This window comes from Podarcis erhardii (genome assembly GCF_964252035.2).
Source record: "Podarcis erhardii genome assembly, chromosome: 11".
Classification (NCBI taxonomy): domain Eukaryota; kingdom Metazoa; phylum Chordata; class Lepidosauria; order Squamata; family Lacertidae; genus Podarcis; species Podarcis erhardii.
In genome coordinates this window covers 55,141,370-55,160,122 of record NC_138501.1, presented here as the reverse complement: position 1 = coordinate 55,160,122, position 18,753 = coordinate 55,141,370, and the positions used below count along the sequence as shown (strand labels likewise).

Below are 18,753 nucleotides of genomic sequence, written 5' to 3'. Positions count from 1 at the left end.
GGTCACAGAGGAAGGTGGCTGATCACGGAACATGAAGGTGAAAAAGCAGAGACCTATAGGTTTATGTTGTTGTTCTTGTTGAGTCGTTTAGTTGTGTCCAACTCTTCATGACCCCCTGGACCAGAGCACGCCAGGCACTCCTGTCTTCCACTGCCTCCTGCAGTTTGGTCAAACTCATGCTGGTAGCTCCGAGAACACTGTCCAACCATCTCATCCTCTGCCGTCCCCTTCTCCTTGTGCCCTCCATCTTTCCCAGCATCAGGGTCTTTTCCAGGGAGTCTTCTCTTCTCATGAGGTGGCCAAAGTCTTGGAGCCTCAGCTTCACAATCTGTCCTTCCAGGGAGCACTCAGGGCTGATTTCCTTCAGAATGGAGAGGTTTGATCTTCTTGCAGTCCATGGGACTCTCCAGAGTCTCCTCCAGCACCATAATTCAAAAGCATCCATTCTTCGGCGATCAGGCTTCTTGATGGTCCAGCTCTCACTTCCATAGATCACTACTGGGAGCAGGAACCGGCAAGCCACTCCAGTATCCCTGCCAAGAAAACTCCATGGACAAAGACAACAGGCATATATTTATATATTGGGGTTTTTTCTAACCTCCTCCTCCCCATTTCACCACAGGGTCCCTTGGACGGGTTACAAGAAAGCAATCCTACAATTTCAAATCCAATAAAGTTCTTCCTAAGATTTAGTCAGAATCTCCTTTCTTCTCATTTGAGTTGGCTTGGTTTTATTTGATTTTTGTTTGAAAGAATTGTAGAGTAGGGAGGGACACAAGAGTCCAACCCCCTGCAGTGCAGGAATCTCAGCTAATAAATGGCTGTCCAACCTCTGCTTAAAAACTTCCAATATAGGAGATTTCACCTGCTCTCAAGGGAGTTCATCCCACTGTTCTTAATGTCCGAAAGTTCTTTTTGATGTTGAGTTGGAATCTCCTTTCTTGTAACTTGAAGCCACTGCTTTGAGTCCTACCTTCCAGAGCAGGAGAAAACAAGCATGTTCCATCTTCCATGTGACAGCCCTTAAGATATTTGATGATGTCTATCCTTTCTTCTGAGGAATGCAGGTGGCGCTGTGGGTTAAACCACAGAGCCTAGGACTTGCCGATCAGAAGGCCAGCGGTTCGAATCCCTGTGACGGGGTGAGCTCCCGTTCCTCAGTCCCTGCTCCTGCCCACCTAGCAGTTCGAAAGCACCCCCAAAAGTGCAAGTAGATAAATAGGTACCACTCCGGCGGGAAGGTAAAGGGCATTTTTGTGCGCTGCTCCGGTTCACCAGAAGCGGCTTAGTCATGCAGGACACATGACCTGGAAGCTGTATGCCTGCTCCCTCGGCCAATAAAGCGAGATGAGCACCACAACTCCAGAGTTGGCCACGACTAGACCTAATGGTCAGGGGTCCCTTTACCTTTCTCCTTTTTCCTCTCAGTCTCCACTTTGCCATGCTAAACATACCCAGCTCCCTCAACCTTTCCCCACAAGGTTTGGTTTCCAGACCCTTGATCATCTTGGTTGCCCTCCTCTGCACATCTTCCAACTTGTCAATACCTTTCTCCAATTGTGGTGCCCAGAACTGGACAAGGGACTCCACTTGGGGTCTGATCAAGGCAAGAAGGCTGAGCTTCTTATCACCTGCTTATTGACCATTCATCCTGATTGGATAGCTCAGTTGGTACAGCATGCAACTCTTAATTTCAGGGCCATGGGTCAAGCCCCATGTTGGGCAGAAGATGGACTAGATGACCCTCGTGGTCCCTTCCAATTCTATTATTTGTTTCCAGAGAGATTAGATACCACAGCACCAAAGCGAGTCTTATCCTGCCCTTCCCAGTGCATTTTCCCAGCCCTTTGCTGATTGGAAAAAGCCCACAATCTTTTGGAGGAAGTTTGTTGCACAACAGTATTGAATCAGCTATGATTGTGCCACCTGGGTTTGTTGGCATGTGATGGAGTCCATCCCAGAATAGCAACATTCTCCCAGTGGCAGGAAGGGACCTCCATATCCTCTATCATATCCTCTGTCTCTGTCCAGCCTGGCCTGTTTCTGTCCCCTCCTGCCCATCTCTGTCCCAGCTCCCCGACAGGTGCTTTCCATACATAAAGGTTAAGGGACCCCTGACGATTAGGTCCAGTCGTAACCGACTCTGGGGTTGCAGCGCTCATCTCGCTTTACTGGCCAAGAGAGCCGGCGTACAGCTTCTGGGTCATGTGGCCAGCATGACTAAGCCGCTTCTGGTGAACCAGAGCAGCACACGGAAACGCCATTTACCTTCCCGCCAGAGTGGTACCTATTTATCTACTTGCACTTTGACGTGCTTTCGAACTGCTAGGTGGGCAGGAGCAGGGACCGAGCAACAACAGTTCACCCCGTCATGGTGATTCGAACAGCTGACCTTCTGATCAGCAAGTCCTAGGCTCTGTGGTTTAACCCACAGCGCCACCCGTGTCCCTTTTCCATACATACTTTAAAAAGAAAAAAAGAGCTCCCCCTATGAGCAGAGGCTAAGGGGTCGTCCACACTTGTCCCATGGATCCAAGCAGTCTCCCCCCTTGCTCTGCTCTTTACCCAGGGGAAACCTGTTCTTTAATGCTAAATTAGAGCAAATGGCAATCCAGAGAACTGGGTTTCTGTTAGCTCAGATTGAGGGATAAAGAGTGGCTTTCTTCAGGGGAAAGCAGCGGGGCGAAAGGAAGTGAGGATAAGTCCCAACAGAGAAGTGAGTGGGCAAAGGACATCCTGTGACTCCTTGGTTGGCAGAAGCCAAAGTTGGGGCAGAGGGATCAAGTGTGAACATGCCATAGTTGCCCAGAGAGGGAGGGGTGTAACCACAAACTTCCCTATATAGGTAATTTAGGTCACTAGGCTGAGGAACATGTCCCAGGAGGTGCTGGAAACATGTTGCAGTTCCTTCCAGAATGAAATACGAGACTGGAGATTTGGCAAAGATTGTGAAAGCTGGCTCACTTTATCTTTATTTAACAAAGTGTATACACCGCTTGATTGTAAGGAAACTTGTAAGCGGTTTGCAAACAGTCTAAGCTTCTTGACACCAGCTTGTCACTGGCATCTTCATTTCAGTACTTTGGCACTCACAGCAAAGGTAAAGGTAAAGGGCCCCCTGACCATTAGGTCCAGTCGTGGCCGACTCTGGGGTTGCGGCGCTCATCTCACTTTATTGGCTGAGGAAGCCCGCGTACAGCTTCCGGGTCATGTGGCCAGCATGACTAAGCCGCTTCTGGCAAACCAGAGCAGCACATGGAAGCGCCATTTACCTTCCCGCCAGAGCAGTACCTATTTATCTACTTGCAATTTGACATGCTTTCAAACTGCTAGGTTGGCAGGAGCAGGGACTGAGCAACGGGAGCTCACCCCATCGCGGGGATTCGAACCACTCACTGCAAAGGACAGGACAAATTGAGGAGAGGGCTATTGAGGAAAGAGTTCTCCCCACAAAATCCAGCTCTTTAGCACTCAGTTGGAGCAAACATCAGTTCAGGTTTTCCACTGAGCTTTAAAGAGAGGGTTTCCATAGGAAAAGCTCTAGAGAAAGCAAAAAGGTGGTTGGACACTCCTTGAGCAACATTTATTTATCTCCCTCTTAATCATTTTCAGCATGCTTTCCCATCATTTTTCTAACTGCAAAAAGTCCATTTTTTAAAAAAGGGTACTGCAATCCACTTGAATTTCCAATGTGTACTTGAACCATTCCCACAAAATCCTGACAATCTGGAGGCAACTTACAGGATGGGGAATGCTTAGCAAGAGAGTCAATAGATCCCAGAAGAGAGGGTGCTTTGCTGCTGTGGTTGCTGAGGAAAGAAGCCTTGGTTGTTGAAAGCCAGAATGTTTGCAACAGGCAGCCCACATGCTCCAAGTCTCTAGAGGTCTTCAAAGCAACACTGGCCAGAAAATCTTGTGCAAAAGGCTTTCCACTTGACAGCTAATTCCCACTTGCAGTGTGTGTTTGCGTGTGGCGTATCATTACATTGGAAAGTCCCCCTTCTTGAATTGACTTTCCTCAACTCTTTTCTGCCCCTCTTTTTCTGGAAATGGAACTTTGCCTGAAGGCTGGGCAGGGAAGAAGCAGGGGGGGGGGTCCACTTTCTATTCTGCTGGGCTGTTGACTTAAGCAATCAGGATGAGATCTGACTGGGGAAACAAAACCAGAGAACAGTTCCCACAAAGCCAGTTGGACCTGGGCCAACCTTCCCTCCATGTAAATCATAACTGGCAGCACCTGAGTATCCGAGAAAGAGAAACTTTTGGGTTCATGGCCCTTCCCAAAAGTTGCTGCCAGGACCCACGGAAAAGCAGATCACTTATCTGAATCTTCAGACTCCTCAAAACTGTGTCCCTGAAAATCTAATAAGAGTTGGGCTCAACTTGAGCCAATTCATGGAATCATAGAATTGTAGTGTCAGAAGGTACCTTGAGGGTTATCTAGTCTAAGCCCTGTAGCGCAGGAATCTTAACTAATGCATCCCTGACAGATGGCCATCCAACCTTGGCTTAAAAAACTCCAAGGAAGGGGGTCTACAGCTTCCCAAGGGAAACTGTTCCACTGTCAAATAGCTCTGACTATTGGGAAGTTCCTCCTGAGGTTTGGTCAGAATCTCCTTTTTTATGACTTGAATCCATTGGTTCGAGCTCTACCCTTTGGAGCAGGAAAAAACAAACTTGTTCCATCTTCCATGGGGCAGCCCCTTGACCTCTTGATCTCCTCTTTCCCAGGCTAAACATACCCAGCTCCTTCAACCGTTCCTCATAAGACTTGGTTTCCAGATCCTTGACCATCTTGGTTGCCCTCCTCTGCACACCTTCCAGCTTGTCAACATCCTTCTTAAACTGTGGTGCCCAGAATTGGACACAGGACTCCAGGTGTGGTCTGGCCAAGGCAGAAGAGAGTGGGACTATTACTTCCCTTGACCTGGACACTAGACTTCTGCTGATGCAGCCTAGCATTAGTGGTTTTTTGCTCCTACAACCCTGCTGGATCATCCTGTGGGAGCACTGTGTGCTGCGTGAAGGTAGACATACTTTATCTGTCATGAATCATCCAGCCTTCATCTTTATTGGGTGGCCCTGCGAGGTTCTTGTATTATGAGAGAGGGATAAAATGTTTCCTGACAACACGCATCATTTCAGAAATCTCCCTCCTTTCTCCTCTAATACAGTGGACACTCGGGTTGCGAATGTGATCCGTGCGGGAGGCGTGTTCGCAACCCGCAACCTGCACATCTGTGCATGCACGGGTTGTGATTCAGTGCTTCTGTGCACACACAAAGCACAATTTAGCACTTCTGTGCATGTGCAAGCGCTGAAACCTGGAAGTAACCGTTCCGGTACTTTTGGGTTCAGCATGGTGCAGAACCCCAAATCACGCAACCCGAAATGCCTGTAACCTGAGGTATGACTGTCCAGGCTTCCTCAACCTTGGCCCTCCAGGTGTTTTAGATCCCATGATCCCCAGCTAGCAGAACCAGTGGTCAGGAATGATGGGAATTGTAGTCTCAAAACATCTGAAAGTATCTGAACAAGTATCTGAAGAAGTGTGCATGCACATGAAAGCTTATACCAAGAACAAACTTAGTTGGTCTCTGAGGTGCTACTGGACAATTTTTTAATTTTTATTTTTTGTATATCTTGACATTGGGAAACTGGGGTCACTTCATCAAGTCCACCCATTGCATGAAAGAATTTACTAAACAGGGAAGTACCCTAGTTACTGAGACTCTTGCTAAATGACTATCAGACTTTGAAAAGCTGGTCTCACTGGATAAAGCTAATCAGTTTTGTTGTATCAATTAAACAAAATAGTTTGAGCTGGATTTTGAATAAACGTGCAATTAATTGTTGCTGTTTGAATTTTATCGCGTTACGATCTTCCTTAGTGGGTCATGCGAACCACGATTCTGGGAACTGCTTTTTATAGGGTAGGGGGCACTGGGGATGAGTTTGTGGAGCCAAGGGCTGTGTGAGCCCCAAAACATTTTGGGAACCACTGGACGGATCCTTTGTCTCAGGCAGTGAATCATCTTGGGCAGCCCTGCTCCGCCATAAAGCTCTGTGAGGAGATTGAGACATGAGAAGGAGGATGATCATGTTCCCTGAAATCTGGATGGTGTTTCCTCAGTTGGAAAGACGCACACCACTTACTGTAATCTGCAGTTTAAAATAATGCAAAAACAAAACATGTGCACATGCATACTATCAGCCTGTGTGACATCGCCTTGAATCTGCTCCAGGGACTGGCGGCTGTTCAACTGGACTATCCGATGGCCCTTCCAAGAGGAGCAGGAGAATGCCAGGCATCTGAACCCCTTCCCCAAGTTCAACACATGTCCGGGCAGGAAAGCAGGCCAGATGCCAAGGCGAGGTGAGGCGAAAAGAAAGCGAAAGTCTTAACGGAGGAAGTATATAGAGGGGGCAGCACACAGCAGGCAGTCCATCTCTCTTGCAGCCTCCTGACTGACAAGCCTCCTGAGAATCCAGCTGTGAACCTCTGCCCTCGAGATGGCTCTCCCTTCTCTGCCCAGCATCTGCCTCCTGGCTCTGGCTGCAGCTTTGTGCGTCTTCCAAGCCGAAGGTACTATGTGCATCTATGTGTGTGCGAGAGAGAGACAATGTGGTGGTGGGGAGAGAGAGAAGGGGACTTGGTTTCTGGAGAGATGTTGTGATGCTTAAGCAGGCATTAGCCCCTGCCTGCAATTTCAGGGGAGTGTGCTGCTGGCATTGCAGGGCTTATGTGGTTGCAAGAGAAGTCCCAGCCCAGAGCTCATTTCTTTCCTTGCAAGCAACAGATGTTTCTCCTCCCTTCCAGTGGCTGCTCCTGGGCTGCAGGCATCTTTTATGCTTCCTCCAGTGGGTTCTGTATTTTGTTAAAAGGCACTTTCCAAGTGCAAATGCTTCTTACCGTTAAAGACATTTGCTCAGCAAACCTGTCACAGCTGCCTATTGTACTCTCAGCTGGAAGCAAAAAAAATTCTGCCCTCAAGCAGCCCAGATTTATCTACCAAGAATAGCTGGAATCTGCAACCCGGAAACTTGATTTGGCCACCCTCATTTTACGAAATGCATTCTGCCCTTGTTGCTGCATTGCATTATTTAATTATGGGTTAATTAAATTTGGGAGAGGATCCAGGGTTAATTTTATTATTTAATTCTGGGAGAAGTTTCTGGGTTTATTTAATTATTTCGTAGGCTCATAGAACTGTGAAGTTGGAAGGGATGCAAAGGGCAATTTAAGGACCTGAAATTTTCTTTTAAAATGCAAAGCAAGCAAGCTATGTTTCTCAGGGAACTGAATTCTGTGTCCAGCACCACATTCAGAACTCTTTCTGTGTTCCTGCAGAAGTCTCCCTGTACCTATTTTACAGATGAAGGAACTGAGGCCAAGAGCCCACTAGCCCTAGAAACCCACATGGTTTAAAAAGCTGAGTTGGGGCAAGTTGACCCCTGAGCTCCAGGTCTATTGAGCAGCAAGTCATGACAAGTCACTAAGGCAGTTAACAGAACCACAGGAAAATAGAATTGTAGAGTTGAAAAATAGAATTGTAGAGTTGACCCCAACCCCATGCAATGCATTCGAAACAATCTACCAGCTTCCACATACACCTGAGTGTAGTTGGACTTCAGAAGAGCCCATAAATGTGCCCTCCTCACCCAAAGTTCCCTCTCTTTTCTTATCCAGGAAGACTGAACACCATGCAGGACTGCTGCTCTCGATTCAGCAACAAGCCTCTCCCCATTAATGCGGCCCACCGTATACAGTCTTACGAGAACCAGGGGCCACATATGGGCTGCACTCTCCAGGCCATTGCGTGAGTACCTGGCAAATTGGGGAGGGGGTTCCTGGGAATGCATTATCTGTGCTCCAGATAATGGTCACCCCCATCCTATATTCAAAGCACTCAGCTTCCTCCTAAGACTCAAATGAGTTGTAGTTCACCCCCTACAGAACTGCAATTCCCCACACCCCCAGCAAACTACAGTTCCCAGGATTCTTGCCCGGGGGGTGTCTACTTTAAATGTGCTTTAAACCCCCTTGCGCTCTCCAGTCACACATCCATGTAGGTATCCCCCAAGTTAGGATCCAGGGGAAGGCAGTGTGGTGTAGTGGTTAGAGTGTTGGATTGAGCAGGGTTCAAATATCCGCTCGGCCATGAAGCTGAAGGGATGACCTTTAGGACAGTCCCTGCCTCTCAGTCTAGCCTACCTGCCTCACAGGGTTTGCTGTGGGGGATTAAAGGAGGAGAGGGAGGACCTAGAGCTCCTTGGAGAAAAAGTTGGGATATAAATACGAGAAATAAACAATAATAAATAAATACTGAGGGGGTTGAGTAGTTGAATGAAATGTAGCAGCACTTAAACTTTGGAACACCCCGCCTATTGATACCAGAAAGGCGCCTTCACAGCACTCTTAAAAACATTGTTGTTTCAACAAGCCCACCCAGATATTTAGAAAATTGGTGCAAGTTTTAATCTGATCTTGGACTGTTGTTATTTTAACTTTTCAAATGTCTCAAAACCTTGTTGTTAATTTTTCTTCCTGATAATTTTCTTGTTTTATCTTTTTTGTGAACTGCTTTGGGGGTTGCTGTTTTACAGTCAAGTGGCATGTGCATTTTACGGAATGAAGTACCATAAAACCTGGTTCCCTGGACAAGGCTGTTTGTCTTGGGGATGGTGTCCTCTGTTAAGGGGGCAGTGCAGGTTGCAGTGTGGGGGGGGGGGCTGATTAAGACCTCCCCCCACCATCCTCATCCTTTTCCATTCTCCTTTCCCGGCTCAGGCTGCTCACCAAAAATGGGCGCTGGCTGTGCTTCCGTTCGGATGATGCAAACGCTCTGCAGATTGTGAAGATCCTGAACGCGAGGAGGAACCGCAAGCAGCAAAACTCCCGAAGAGTGTAGGAGGCAGGCATGGTGAGGATCTGTGGTGACGCAGTGGGGGGAGGACAGAGGGGAGGCTGGGCTGGAGCCCTAGAACTCATGGGCAGGCCACGAAACTGGAAGATTCAGGACAGATCAAAGAAAGTCCTTCTTCACGCAGTGCATAGTTAATCTGTGGAACTCCCTGCCAGAAGAGGCAGCGAGGACCACCAAGTTGGATGTTTTTAAAAGAGGATGAGACAAATTCATGGAGGATGAAAAGGCTATTGATAACTACTACCTTTGTGACTTAGGGCAATGTATCGACAGGACCGCCTCTCCTGGTCTGCCCCGCAGAGGACCTTAAGGTCTATGACTAACCATAGTTTAGAGGTCCTAGGCCCTAAGGAAGTCAGACTATCCTCACCAGGGCCAGGGCCTTCTCAGTGATGGCTCCGACCTGGTGGAATGCTCTGTCCCAGAAGACCAGGGCCCTGCAGGATTTAACCTCCTTCTGCAGGGCCTGTAAGACGGAGCTATTCTGCCTGGCCTTTAATTTGAATTCAGCCTGATCTTTTATTTCCCTTCTCTTCCTTCCCCCTCCCCTTTTATGAAGATCACCCGCTCTGAGACACCACAGCTAATTCTCCCCTGGCCTCCTCGCTGGCCCAAGTAGGACCAATTCAGCCAGCTAGCCCTGGGGATTATTTAAGTGATTTTTGAATTTTATTGTTATTCATGTTTTTATACTGTATTTTATGCTGCTTTTATAATTAAGTGTTTTAAAGTGTTTTAAATTTGTTGTTAGCCGCCCTGAGCCTGGTTTTTGAACCAGGAAGGGCGGTGTATAAATTATTATTATTATTATTATTATTATTATTATTATTATTATTATTATTACCCAGGATGGCTCTGCCTCCACAGCTGGAGGGAGCAAGGCTTCTGAATACCAGTTGGAGGGGAGAGGGGGTGCTCTTGAGCTCAGATCCTGATTGCAGGTTTCCCAGAGGGATTTGGTCAGCCAGTGTGAGAAGGCAATGCTGGACTAGATGGGCCATTGGCCTGATCCAGCACAGGCTCATCTTGTGGTCTTTTGTCTGATCGATCAGTCAGGCTCTTGTGTCCTTCTATCTTTTCCTTTTTCCTGCTTCATCTGATCTCTCTAACCAATCAACAAACCGCCCTTCTTTTCCCCTCCAGGAGAACACTCCATCACTGCCTCACGGACTGGAATTACGAAGAAAATCTCTCTGCCATGAACATGGACAAAGAGATTGGCCTCTGTGCTTACCTTCTTCTCTGCAAATGTGGACCTGGGGCTGGGTGGGACGGGATCCCTTTAAATCCTCTTTCTCAGTTTATCTAGCCTCGTGCTGCTTCCTTGAAAAGCGCCTCCTACTTCTCTGTTTGGTAGATTAGACTGAAAATGTCAGCTCCCGAATTTCCAGGGTGGAGAACATGGAGCCCATGGCAGCTATTCATTCAACCCTTACAAACAGAGAGAGAGATTCTGAGCTCCTGACTAGCAAGCACCCATGAAAGGGGCCTTTAGTCTGGGTTCAGTCCTGCTGCATTGCATTGCAGCGGGTTGGACTAAATGGCCTTTTGGGTCCCCTCCAACTCTACAATTCTATGATTCTATGTCTTGGATGCCAGGCCCCATCCCTGAATCATGTGAATGAATGAAATGGACACATCTCAGGACATGCTCAGCTGTGGATTTCCCTAACCCCAGAGGAAACACAGCATAAGCCTCTCACATCTGGGCAAGGCTTTGTGTCCTTCAACAATTGTATTAAAATAATAATGATGATAAGCTAAACACTAGGTACTTCCTTCACGATGGCAGCTTCCCGTTTCCCCGCAATAATGGGGCCTCATAGGCAAGAGGACTTAGCATTTCTGGCAAGCAAGCATTTGGGAAACTTTGAATGGATTCATCGGATGTCTGAATCTAGTTTGTTGGGGGAAAGAGGGAGAGAAAGAAATCGGTCACCTCTCCCCATATAATAGGCAATGGTTGTGGGCATTTAGGAATGGAAAAACTGGCACCGGTGTGGCCATCAAGGGTCTCTGCAATGTCATAAGCAAAGCATGTAATCTGGTATATAAGCCTGTCTCCTTTTGCTCTCTGTAACGGTCCCCACTGTTTTATACTGCAGTTTGCTTGATTAAAAACATTTTACTTCTTACCATGTGCATGTGGTTCCTTCTTTATCTCAGCCCAAGAGACTAATCCAATGGCAAGAAGAGATTGATGCTGTCAATGGAGGGTTCGGATCTCACCTTCCCTAGCCCTGCCCTTTAGCAAAGGGATCTTTTTATGCTGAAAATGAATGATTCCCACACAATAAAGGGACCCCAGAGCAAAGCAGGGAAAACGATTCACATTGTCCACCCAAAGAGCAGGGGAAAGAAGCAGTTAGGGAGTGAGATCTTGTCAACATATACCGTACTTTTCCGTGTATAACATGCCCCCGTGTATAAGATGGCCTCTATTTTGGGGGACTCCAATCTAAGAAAAGGGACATGGGTGGCGCTGTCGGTTAAACCACTGAGCCTAGGGCTTGCCGATCAGAAGGTTGGTGGTTCAAATCCCCGTGATGGGGTGAGCTCCCATTGCTCGCTCCCTGCTCCTGCCCACTTAGTAGTTTGAAAGCACAATCAAAGTGCAAGTAGATAAATAGGTACCGCTCCGGCGGGAAGGTAAACGGCATTTCTGTGCGCTGCTCTGGTTCGCCAGAAGCGGCTTAGTCATGCTGGCCACATGACCCAGAAGCTGTACGCCGGCTCCCTCGGCCAGTAAAGCGAGATGAGCACAGTTAACCCCAGAGTCGGCCGCGACTGAACCTAATGGGCAGGGGTCCCTTTAGCTTTACCTTTAATCTAAGAAAACGACCCAGAGTTGTGGAGCTTTTTGGGGGGAGGATGGCCCTAAGTTGTTGTTAAAATTGCTTGCACAGCTCGCTGACAATCGCTTGTGTCGCTTGTGTCTGCAACAAGCGTCTGCCGGTGACTCCTGTGCTCAGAGATCTGCCCCAGCTGCCGATTTGCTACCATGCCAAGCTCAGAGTGTTACTACTGGTACTTAAAAAGCCCTTCACAACTTGGGACCGGTTTACCTGTAAGATCTCCTTCCCCCATATATGCCCACCTGAACACTTCAGTCTGTGGAACTGTGGAGCTGCAGGTGACGCATAACACCTGCTCCACATTTGTAAGAGCTCTATCTTCCCGTGTGGCAGTGCTTAAACTTTGGAACTCCCTGCCAATTGACACCAGGCAGAGGTGCCACCACTGCACTGTTTTCGCTGCCTGCTGAAATCATTTTGGTTTAGAGAAGCTGACTCACATGTTTAGAAAGCTGATGCAAGTTTTAATCTGTTTGTGGTCCATTGCTATTTTAACTCTTTGAAAGTCCTAAATTATTACATTTCCCTAGTGATAATTTTATTGTTTTGTCTTTTTTTTGTAAACTTCTTGGAGGGTTTTTTCTTTTCTTTCCACAACCAAATGGTGTATAAATTTTTAGGAAACAAAATAAATAAATTTTAACTACAATGAAGTGGATAATAATAATAATAATAATAATAATAATAATAATATTCTGTGGAGTTTGTGCAGGAAACAATTCCAGGAGTCTGAGTGCAAATGTTGTGCAAATGGTGTCTTTCATTCTCTTTTTCTGTTGCCTAACCTACAAAAGAAGGGGCTTTTTAACAGGGGCGTGTCTTTGTGCGTATGCAGCTATAAAGTGTTCTGACTTGTGCCAAGGACTTTGTTTAATCATGAACTACTGAGATAACATAGGCTGATAAAAGGATACATGAACCTGAGCGCTATCAGCAAATCTTTACTGCTCCATTCACATTCCACTATCACACATTTTGGTGGCTGGGATTGGGAGGGGGGGCGGTGCAGAGGGAGGGGGAATTCTCTGCTCTGCCAAATTCCCCCAAGCAGAGCCAAAAAAAATAATTGCTTTTCTTCCATCAGCTCTGCCTGCCTGGGGATGTTATAGCATTTCCTGCCTGCAAAAAACTAAAAGGGAATCTCCAAAGCAGCATCACTTTTAAGGACAAGAAAGAGATGTTGGGTTGCACCCAGTTAAACTCTACGCACAGCTCACACACTGAGATGAATAGACCTAAGTTAGTCACATCCATGAATTCCAATGGGTGGCATTTGATTAGGTTTTGCTCAGAGAAGACCCACTGAAATGAATGAACATGATTAAGTTAGGTCCATTAATTTCATTAAGGTCAACCCCGAACAAAAACTCAGTTGAATACCACCCAATGGGTCTACTTTGAGTAGAACTAACATCGTAGAGTTGGAATAATAATAATAATAATAATAATAATAATAATAATAATAATAATAACTATTATTATTATTATTATTATTATTATTATTATTATTATTATTATTTATACCCTGCCCATCTGGCTGGGGAAACCCGCCACTCTGGGCGGCTCCCAACAGAATTAAAAGCACAATAAAACATCAAACATTAAAAACTTCCCTATGCAGGGCTGCCTTCAGATGTCTTCTCAAAGTCAGATAGTTGTTTATTGCCTTGACATCTGCTGGGAGGGCATTCCACAGGGCGGGCGCCACCACCAAGAAGGCCCTCTGCCTGGATCCCTGCAGCCTCACTTCTCGCAGGGAGGGAACTGCCAGAAGGCTCTCGGAGCTGGACCTCAGATACCCCCTTGGAGTCATCTACTCCCACCTCCTGAAATACAGGAATAAAAAAATCCCCCACATATGACCAGTCAACTTCTTTTTAAAAACTTCTAACAGAGTCCACCACTACTACTGAGTAAACATGATTAGGCTTGAAGTGTAAGCGGTTTGTCTGTCACATAAGTTTTCACAGGAAGCATTCAGGGTCCAATTGACTCTATATCAGGGGTCAGCAAACTTTTTCAGCAGGGGGGCAGTCCATTGTCCCTCAGATCTTGTGGGGGGCCAGGCTATACTTTTTTGGGGGAAATAAATGAATTCCTATGCCCCACAAATAACCCAGAGATGCCTTTTAAATAAAAATACACATTCTACCCATGGAAAAACACGCTGATTCCCGGACCGTCCGCGGGCTGGATTTAGAGGGCGATTGGGCCGCATCCGGCCCCTGGGTCTTAGTTTGCCTACCCACGCTCTATATCTTTGCCTTCTTGGTAGCTGCTTCAAGACTGTGGTCCTCCCTGCTGTCATCAATTGAGCAAAGTGTGAGCAAGAGCATTTTCTTGAGGTGCCATCAGGCTAACTCAAGATGCCTTTCAGCAATGACTGGAGCTCAGTATGTCTAAGCTGATTTTCATCTGCTGAGTGGATATTCAGTGAATCTGTGTTTACTTGAGTTTTAGGATGAAGTGAGCTAGAAATGCAATAAAACAAAGTAAAAGAATCGCAGAGGTATGCTGAGACCTGGAAGGAGGGGAGAGCAGCACCATGGACAGCGATTTGGGAGTCTCCTTTTCCAGACCACCCTTCCTTCCCAAGGCTAGAGTTGCACAGCGTCCAAAAACATCTGGACAGAGTTCAGTGAAGGCTTCCTTTATTAGGCTTCCAACATTTCAGGGCTCGGCTGGTGTCCTTAGGGAAATTCATTCACACAATTAACATCACATCTGTTTTGGCTCTGAAAGGTGGAAGAAGAACAGCAGGTCGCGCTTCTTGTAGACACTCGGGGATTTGTTATTCTTCTGGGCAGAAAAGCACCTCCACCTTGGGCGGGGGGTAGGACAGAGGAAGCAGGTGGAAGCCACTGCAGAATGCAGATGAAATAGGGGTGCCCCACACCTTGCCAAAACCAGAGCTCCTCTGTAGGCCTGTGCCAAGCATAATATGGCCACCTAGTTCCCCTGCCAGCCACTGAAGGGCACAGGTGGTGCAATTCTGTGCTGTGCTCAACTCACCCTGGGGAGAGGTGCTGGTGATGATGGACCCTGCAGCCCCTAGGAAATCTCCCAAGACCTGACCTGAGTTCTGGTAGCATCTCGTGTGGTGCTGCTGCTACCAGAGCATGTCCCACAGACAAGCTAACCAGCCTGGTGTTGAGGAAGATGAAGAAGAAGAGGAGGAGGAGGAGGAGTTTAAATTTGATATCCCATTTTATCACTACCCTAAGGAGTCTCAAAGCAGCTAACAATCTCCTTTTCCCTTCCTCCCCCACAACAACCACTCTGTGAGGTGAGTGAGGCTGAGAGACTCTGTGAGGCTGAGAGAATTCAGAGAAGTGTGACTGGCCCAAGGTCACCCAGCAGCTGCATGTGGAAGAAGAAGAAGAAGAGTTTGGATTTGATATCCCGCTTTATCACTACCCGAAGGAGTCTCAAAGCGGCTAACATTCTCCTTTCCCTTCCTCCCCCACAAAAAACACTCTGTGAGGTGAATGAGGCTGAGAGACTTCAGAGAAGTGTGATTGGCCCAAGGTCACCCAGCAGCTGCATGTGGAGGAGTGGAGACGCAAACCCAGTTCACCAGATTACGAGACTACTGCTCTTAACCACTGCACCACACTGGCTCACTGAAGAGGTAAATTTTCCTCCTTTGCTCCCCGCATCACTTGAAACTCACAATGGGATTTGGCTGGTGGGCTTCTGGCTCTGCAAAAAATGCACATGCACCTGCTCTCCAGAGGCTCTTACCTCTCCTTTCTATATTGAGCATTTCTTGGAAACGTCAGAGGGACTACAGATTAAGTGCCGGTGTTTGGGTGTGGTTGGGCAACCTCTTGCCCTCAAGAAGCTGGGCTATATGGAAAGAAATGTATCTCTGAAAAGGGGAAGGGACCTCAGTTTCACTTTGAAACCTTCTTTCAAAGTATTTCAACCCCCCCCTCTCCCAAACATCTGGAAAAGTGGGGAATTCAACATGATTTCTCTGGAAAGGGAAGGGTACAGAATTCTGTGAAAAGAAATCATTTGCAGGGCAATGCTGCAGATTAAGAAAAAATGAAAGAGATAGTAATTGCTGTGATGAGTTGCTGGTCTCAGGATAGAGCCAAGCAGACTCCAGGATGTAAGAAACAGGCAGACTTGGGTTGATTTGCTGAGCTTACTGGTCACAGTTTTGCAGACTGCCAGGAGGAAACTCCATTTTTTCCTTCATCAGAGTATCATAGATTTGGAGAGTTGGAAGATACCCAAAGGTTTGTCTAGTCCAACCCTCAGCAGTATGGGAATCACGGCTAACCCCACCATCAGTAGTTCCCATGGCAGAGGGATTATTGCTTAGTGGTAGACCACATACTGTATTCAATTTCTGGCATGTAAAAAGGGGGATCCAGTGCCTGGAGAAGTCTCTCCTGGAGAGAAAGAGCAGCTTCATCTGAAAACTTCTACAGATGGCTTTTAGAAGGCTGCATAGGAGCCATAAAGGGTATTAAGTCAGTTGCAGACATTGTGGTCAGCATAGAATGAAAGGTTCCTCAGAAGAGAAGGGGCCCCAGTAGGCAGCAGTAAGTCAATGGAGAGAGTGCCCATCTAATATTCAAGTGGGAGGCAGTTCCAAAGGGCCAGTGCCTCCAAATTAAAAGAATGGACCTCCTGAAAAGATGCACTCACCTGCCGGGTGCAGTGACGATATTGGAGGTATCCTGATCCCAAGCTGCATAGGGCATTATCCTTCCAAAACAGCGTCTTGAACTTAGCCAGGTCACTGACTGGCAGCCAGCACAATTCTCCCAACAGTAAGATAACTTGCTGGCAATATCCTCCCCCCGTGAGCAGGTGAGTTACTGCATTTTGCCTTGGCAGGGAACCAGGCAGAGAGCCTTCTTGGTAGTGGCACCCGCCCTGTGGAACGCCCTCCCACCAGATGTCATAGAGAACAACAACTACCAGACTTTTAGAAGACATCTGAAGGCAGCTCTGTTTAGGGAAGCTTTTAATATTTGATGGATTACTGTATTTTAATATTTTGTTGGAAGCCTCCCAGAGTGGCTGGGGAAGCCCAGCCAGATGGGCGAGGTATAAATAATAAATTATTAGTATTATTAATATTGGCTGTAGCTTCTGACCAACCTTAAGGGGCTGCCACACATAAAGTGCTTTGCAGGAATCCAGCCTGGAGGTTACCGGTGATTCGACAACAGTGTGGACAGGCTATCCTGGCGCAGAAACGGCCATGGCTGTTTTACCAGCCAAAGATGGTAGAAGGCATTCTTAGGCACTGAGGTCACCTGGGTCTTTAGCAACCAAGATGGATCCAGGAACACCCCAGATTACAAACCTGCTGTTTCAGGGGAGTAGGAGCCCATCCAAAAGCAGGCAATTGATCAATGATCTGGACATGGGAACCCCAGAGCACATCCATCTTGCTAGCATTCAAGCCAGTTTATTGGCCCTCATCTAGCCCATCATTGGCCAAGTAAGCTTTCTGGTCACCCAGAGGTCATTTTGCCCCCAGTGGTATGGGGAAGGGACTCCGTTCACTCCCTGGGGCAATACTTGGGTTTCCGTGGTGTTTCCTTTCCCCACAAGCAGTCAGATGTTCCAGGAGCAGCTCAAAGCTTCTTTATGAGGAAATGGTAAATGAAGGCACAGAATTATGTCTATAAACTGAGCAGGGGATAGGGAGAGGGAAGGGAGAAACCCAGGGCACTTCCAGACAGTCGCTATGCTGGTTGCGCAATTAAAGTTGATGGGAAGAACTTGCACAAACAGATGCTCTTGAACCCCAAATCAGACTTTTTGCAATAAGGAAAATGATAGGAAATGTACTGCAAATGGGTGGGGAATAACATTTACTTGATGCGGCACCGGGAACTTCCAGACATCCACCCTCATCTCTTTGTGGAGAGGTTAAAGGTAAAGGTCAAGGGGCCCCTGACCATTAGGTCCAGTCGTGGCCGATTCTGGGGTTGTGGCGCTCATCTCGCTTTATTGGCCGAGGGAGCCGGCGTACAGCCTCCGGGTCATGTGGCCAGCATGACTAAGCCACTTCTGGCGAAACCAGAGCAGCGCATGGAAACACCATTTACCTTCCAGCTGGAGCCGTACCTATTTATCTACTTGCACTTGATGTGCTTTCGAACTGCTAGGTTGGCAGGAGCAGGGACCGAGCAACGGGAGCTCACCCCGCCATTGCGGGGATTCAAACCGCCAACCTTCTGATCAGCAAGCCCTAGGCTCCATGGTTTAACCCACAGCGCCACTCACGTCCCATTGTGGGGAGGTTAGATGCTGTTAAAAACATAAAACAATGTTCCTTGAAATTCCATCTTCATTGTGACCAGACAGTGGCTGCTGTGGTCTAGTTTGTGAAATGGCCTCCCTTTCTTTGCACACATGGGCCTGAAGAATGTAAGACTATAAAAAGAGCCCACAAGCAGGAGCCGAGTGCAAGAGCCCTCTCCTGTCCTGCATTTTGCAGCAACTGGCATTCAGAAGCATTGCAGCCTTGACTGTGGAGACTGTGGAGCTTAACCATCCCGGCTAGTAGTCCTCAATATCCCTCTCCTCCTCAATGAATTTGTTCAATCCTGTGTTAAAGCCATCTAGGCTGGGAGCCATCACTGCCTCCTGCAGGAGGGAGTTCCCTAGTTTAACTATGTGCTGCATGTTGTGTCAAAGCAAACATTACCCCCCCCAATTCCCAGCATTTCCCCCATCACTTTCCTTCTTGCAAAAAGTACGATCTTCTGGAGGAAGTGAGTTTTCTGCGCAAGGCCTCCCAAAATCAAACCATAATTCGACAGTGTGAATTTGGTGGTATAGGACTGGATCCCACTCCGAAATTGCAATTGACTGGAACCCTACAATGCAAATGGCAAAACAGATTGTTCCAGCATCCCACCACCATTTGAACTATAGCTCCTTTTGGCAGAAACATCAGCACCCATTAGCAAGCTCCTTTAAGCTTTTTATTTGAC

General features: G+C 47.3%; 1 protein-coding gene and 1 long non-coding RNA gene across 2 annotated transcripts in view; one reads left to right on the top strand and one right to left on the bottom strand.

Moving 5' to 3' along the window:
• Positions 1-13,918, bottom strand: part of LOC309352911 — a 75,708-nt gene extending 61,790 nt beyond the window's left edge. The window contains exon 1 of the long non-coding RNA XR_014161472.1: positions 13,887-13,918. This is a non-coding gene — a long non-coding RNA (uncharacterized lncRNA). The remainder of the gene's footprint in view (positions 1-13,886) is intronic.
• Positions 6,413-11,062, top strand: LOC309352853 (C-C motif chemokine 21c-like). Its single transcript, XM_081881733.1, has 4 exons — positions 6,413-6,586; positions 7,691-7,820; positions 8,792-8,924; positions 10,071-11,062. Exons 1-3 carry the CDS (start codon positions 6,514-6,516, stop codon positions 8,910-8,912), a joined length of 324 nt encoding a protein of 107 aa, XP_081737859.1. The 5' UTR covers positions 6,413-6,513; the 3' UTR covers positions 8,913-8,924; positions 10,071-11,062.
• Positions 13,919-18,753: the final 4,835 nt, after the last annotated feature.

Excerpts from the sequence above, each read along its gene's own strand:
- LOC309352853 (XM_081881733.1), top strand. The coding sequence starts at position 6,514 with ATGGCTCTCCCTTCTCTGCCCAGCATCTGCCTCCTGGCTCTGGCTGCA. Across the intron at positions 6,587-7,690 it reads GTGCGTCTTCCAAGCCGAAG|GAAGACTGAACACCATGCAG; the intron begins GTACTATGTGCA and ends TTTCTTATCCAG. Across the intron at positions 7,821-8,791 it reads TGCACTCTCCAGGCCATTGC|GCTGCTCACCAAAAATGGGC; the intron begins GTGAGTACCTGG and ends TTCCCGGCTCAG.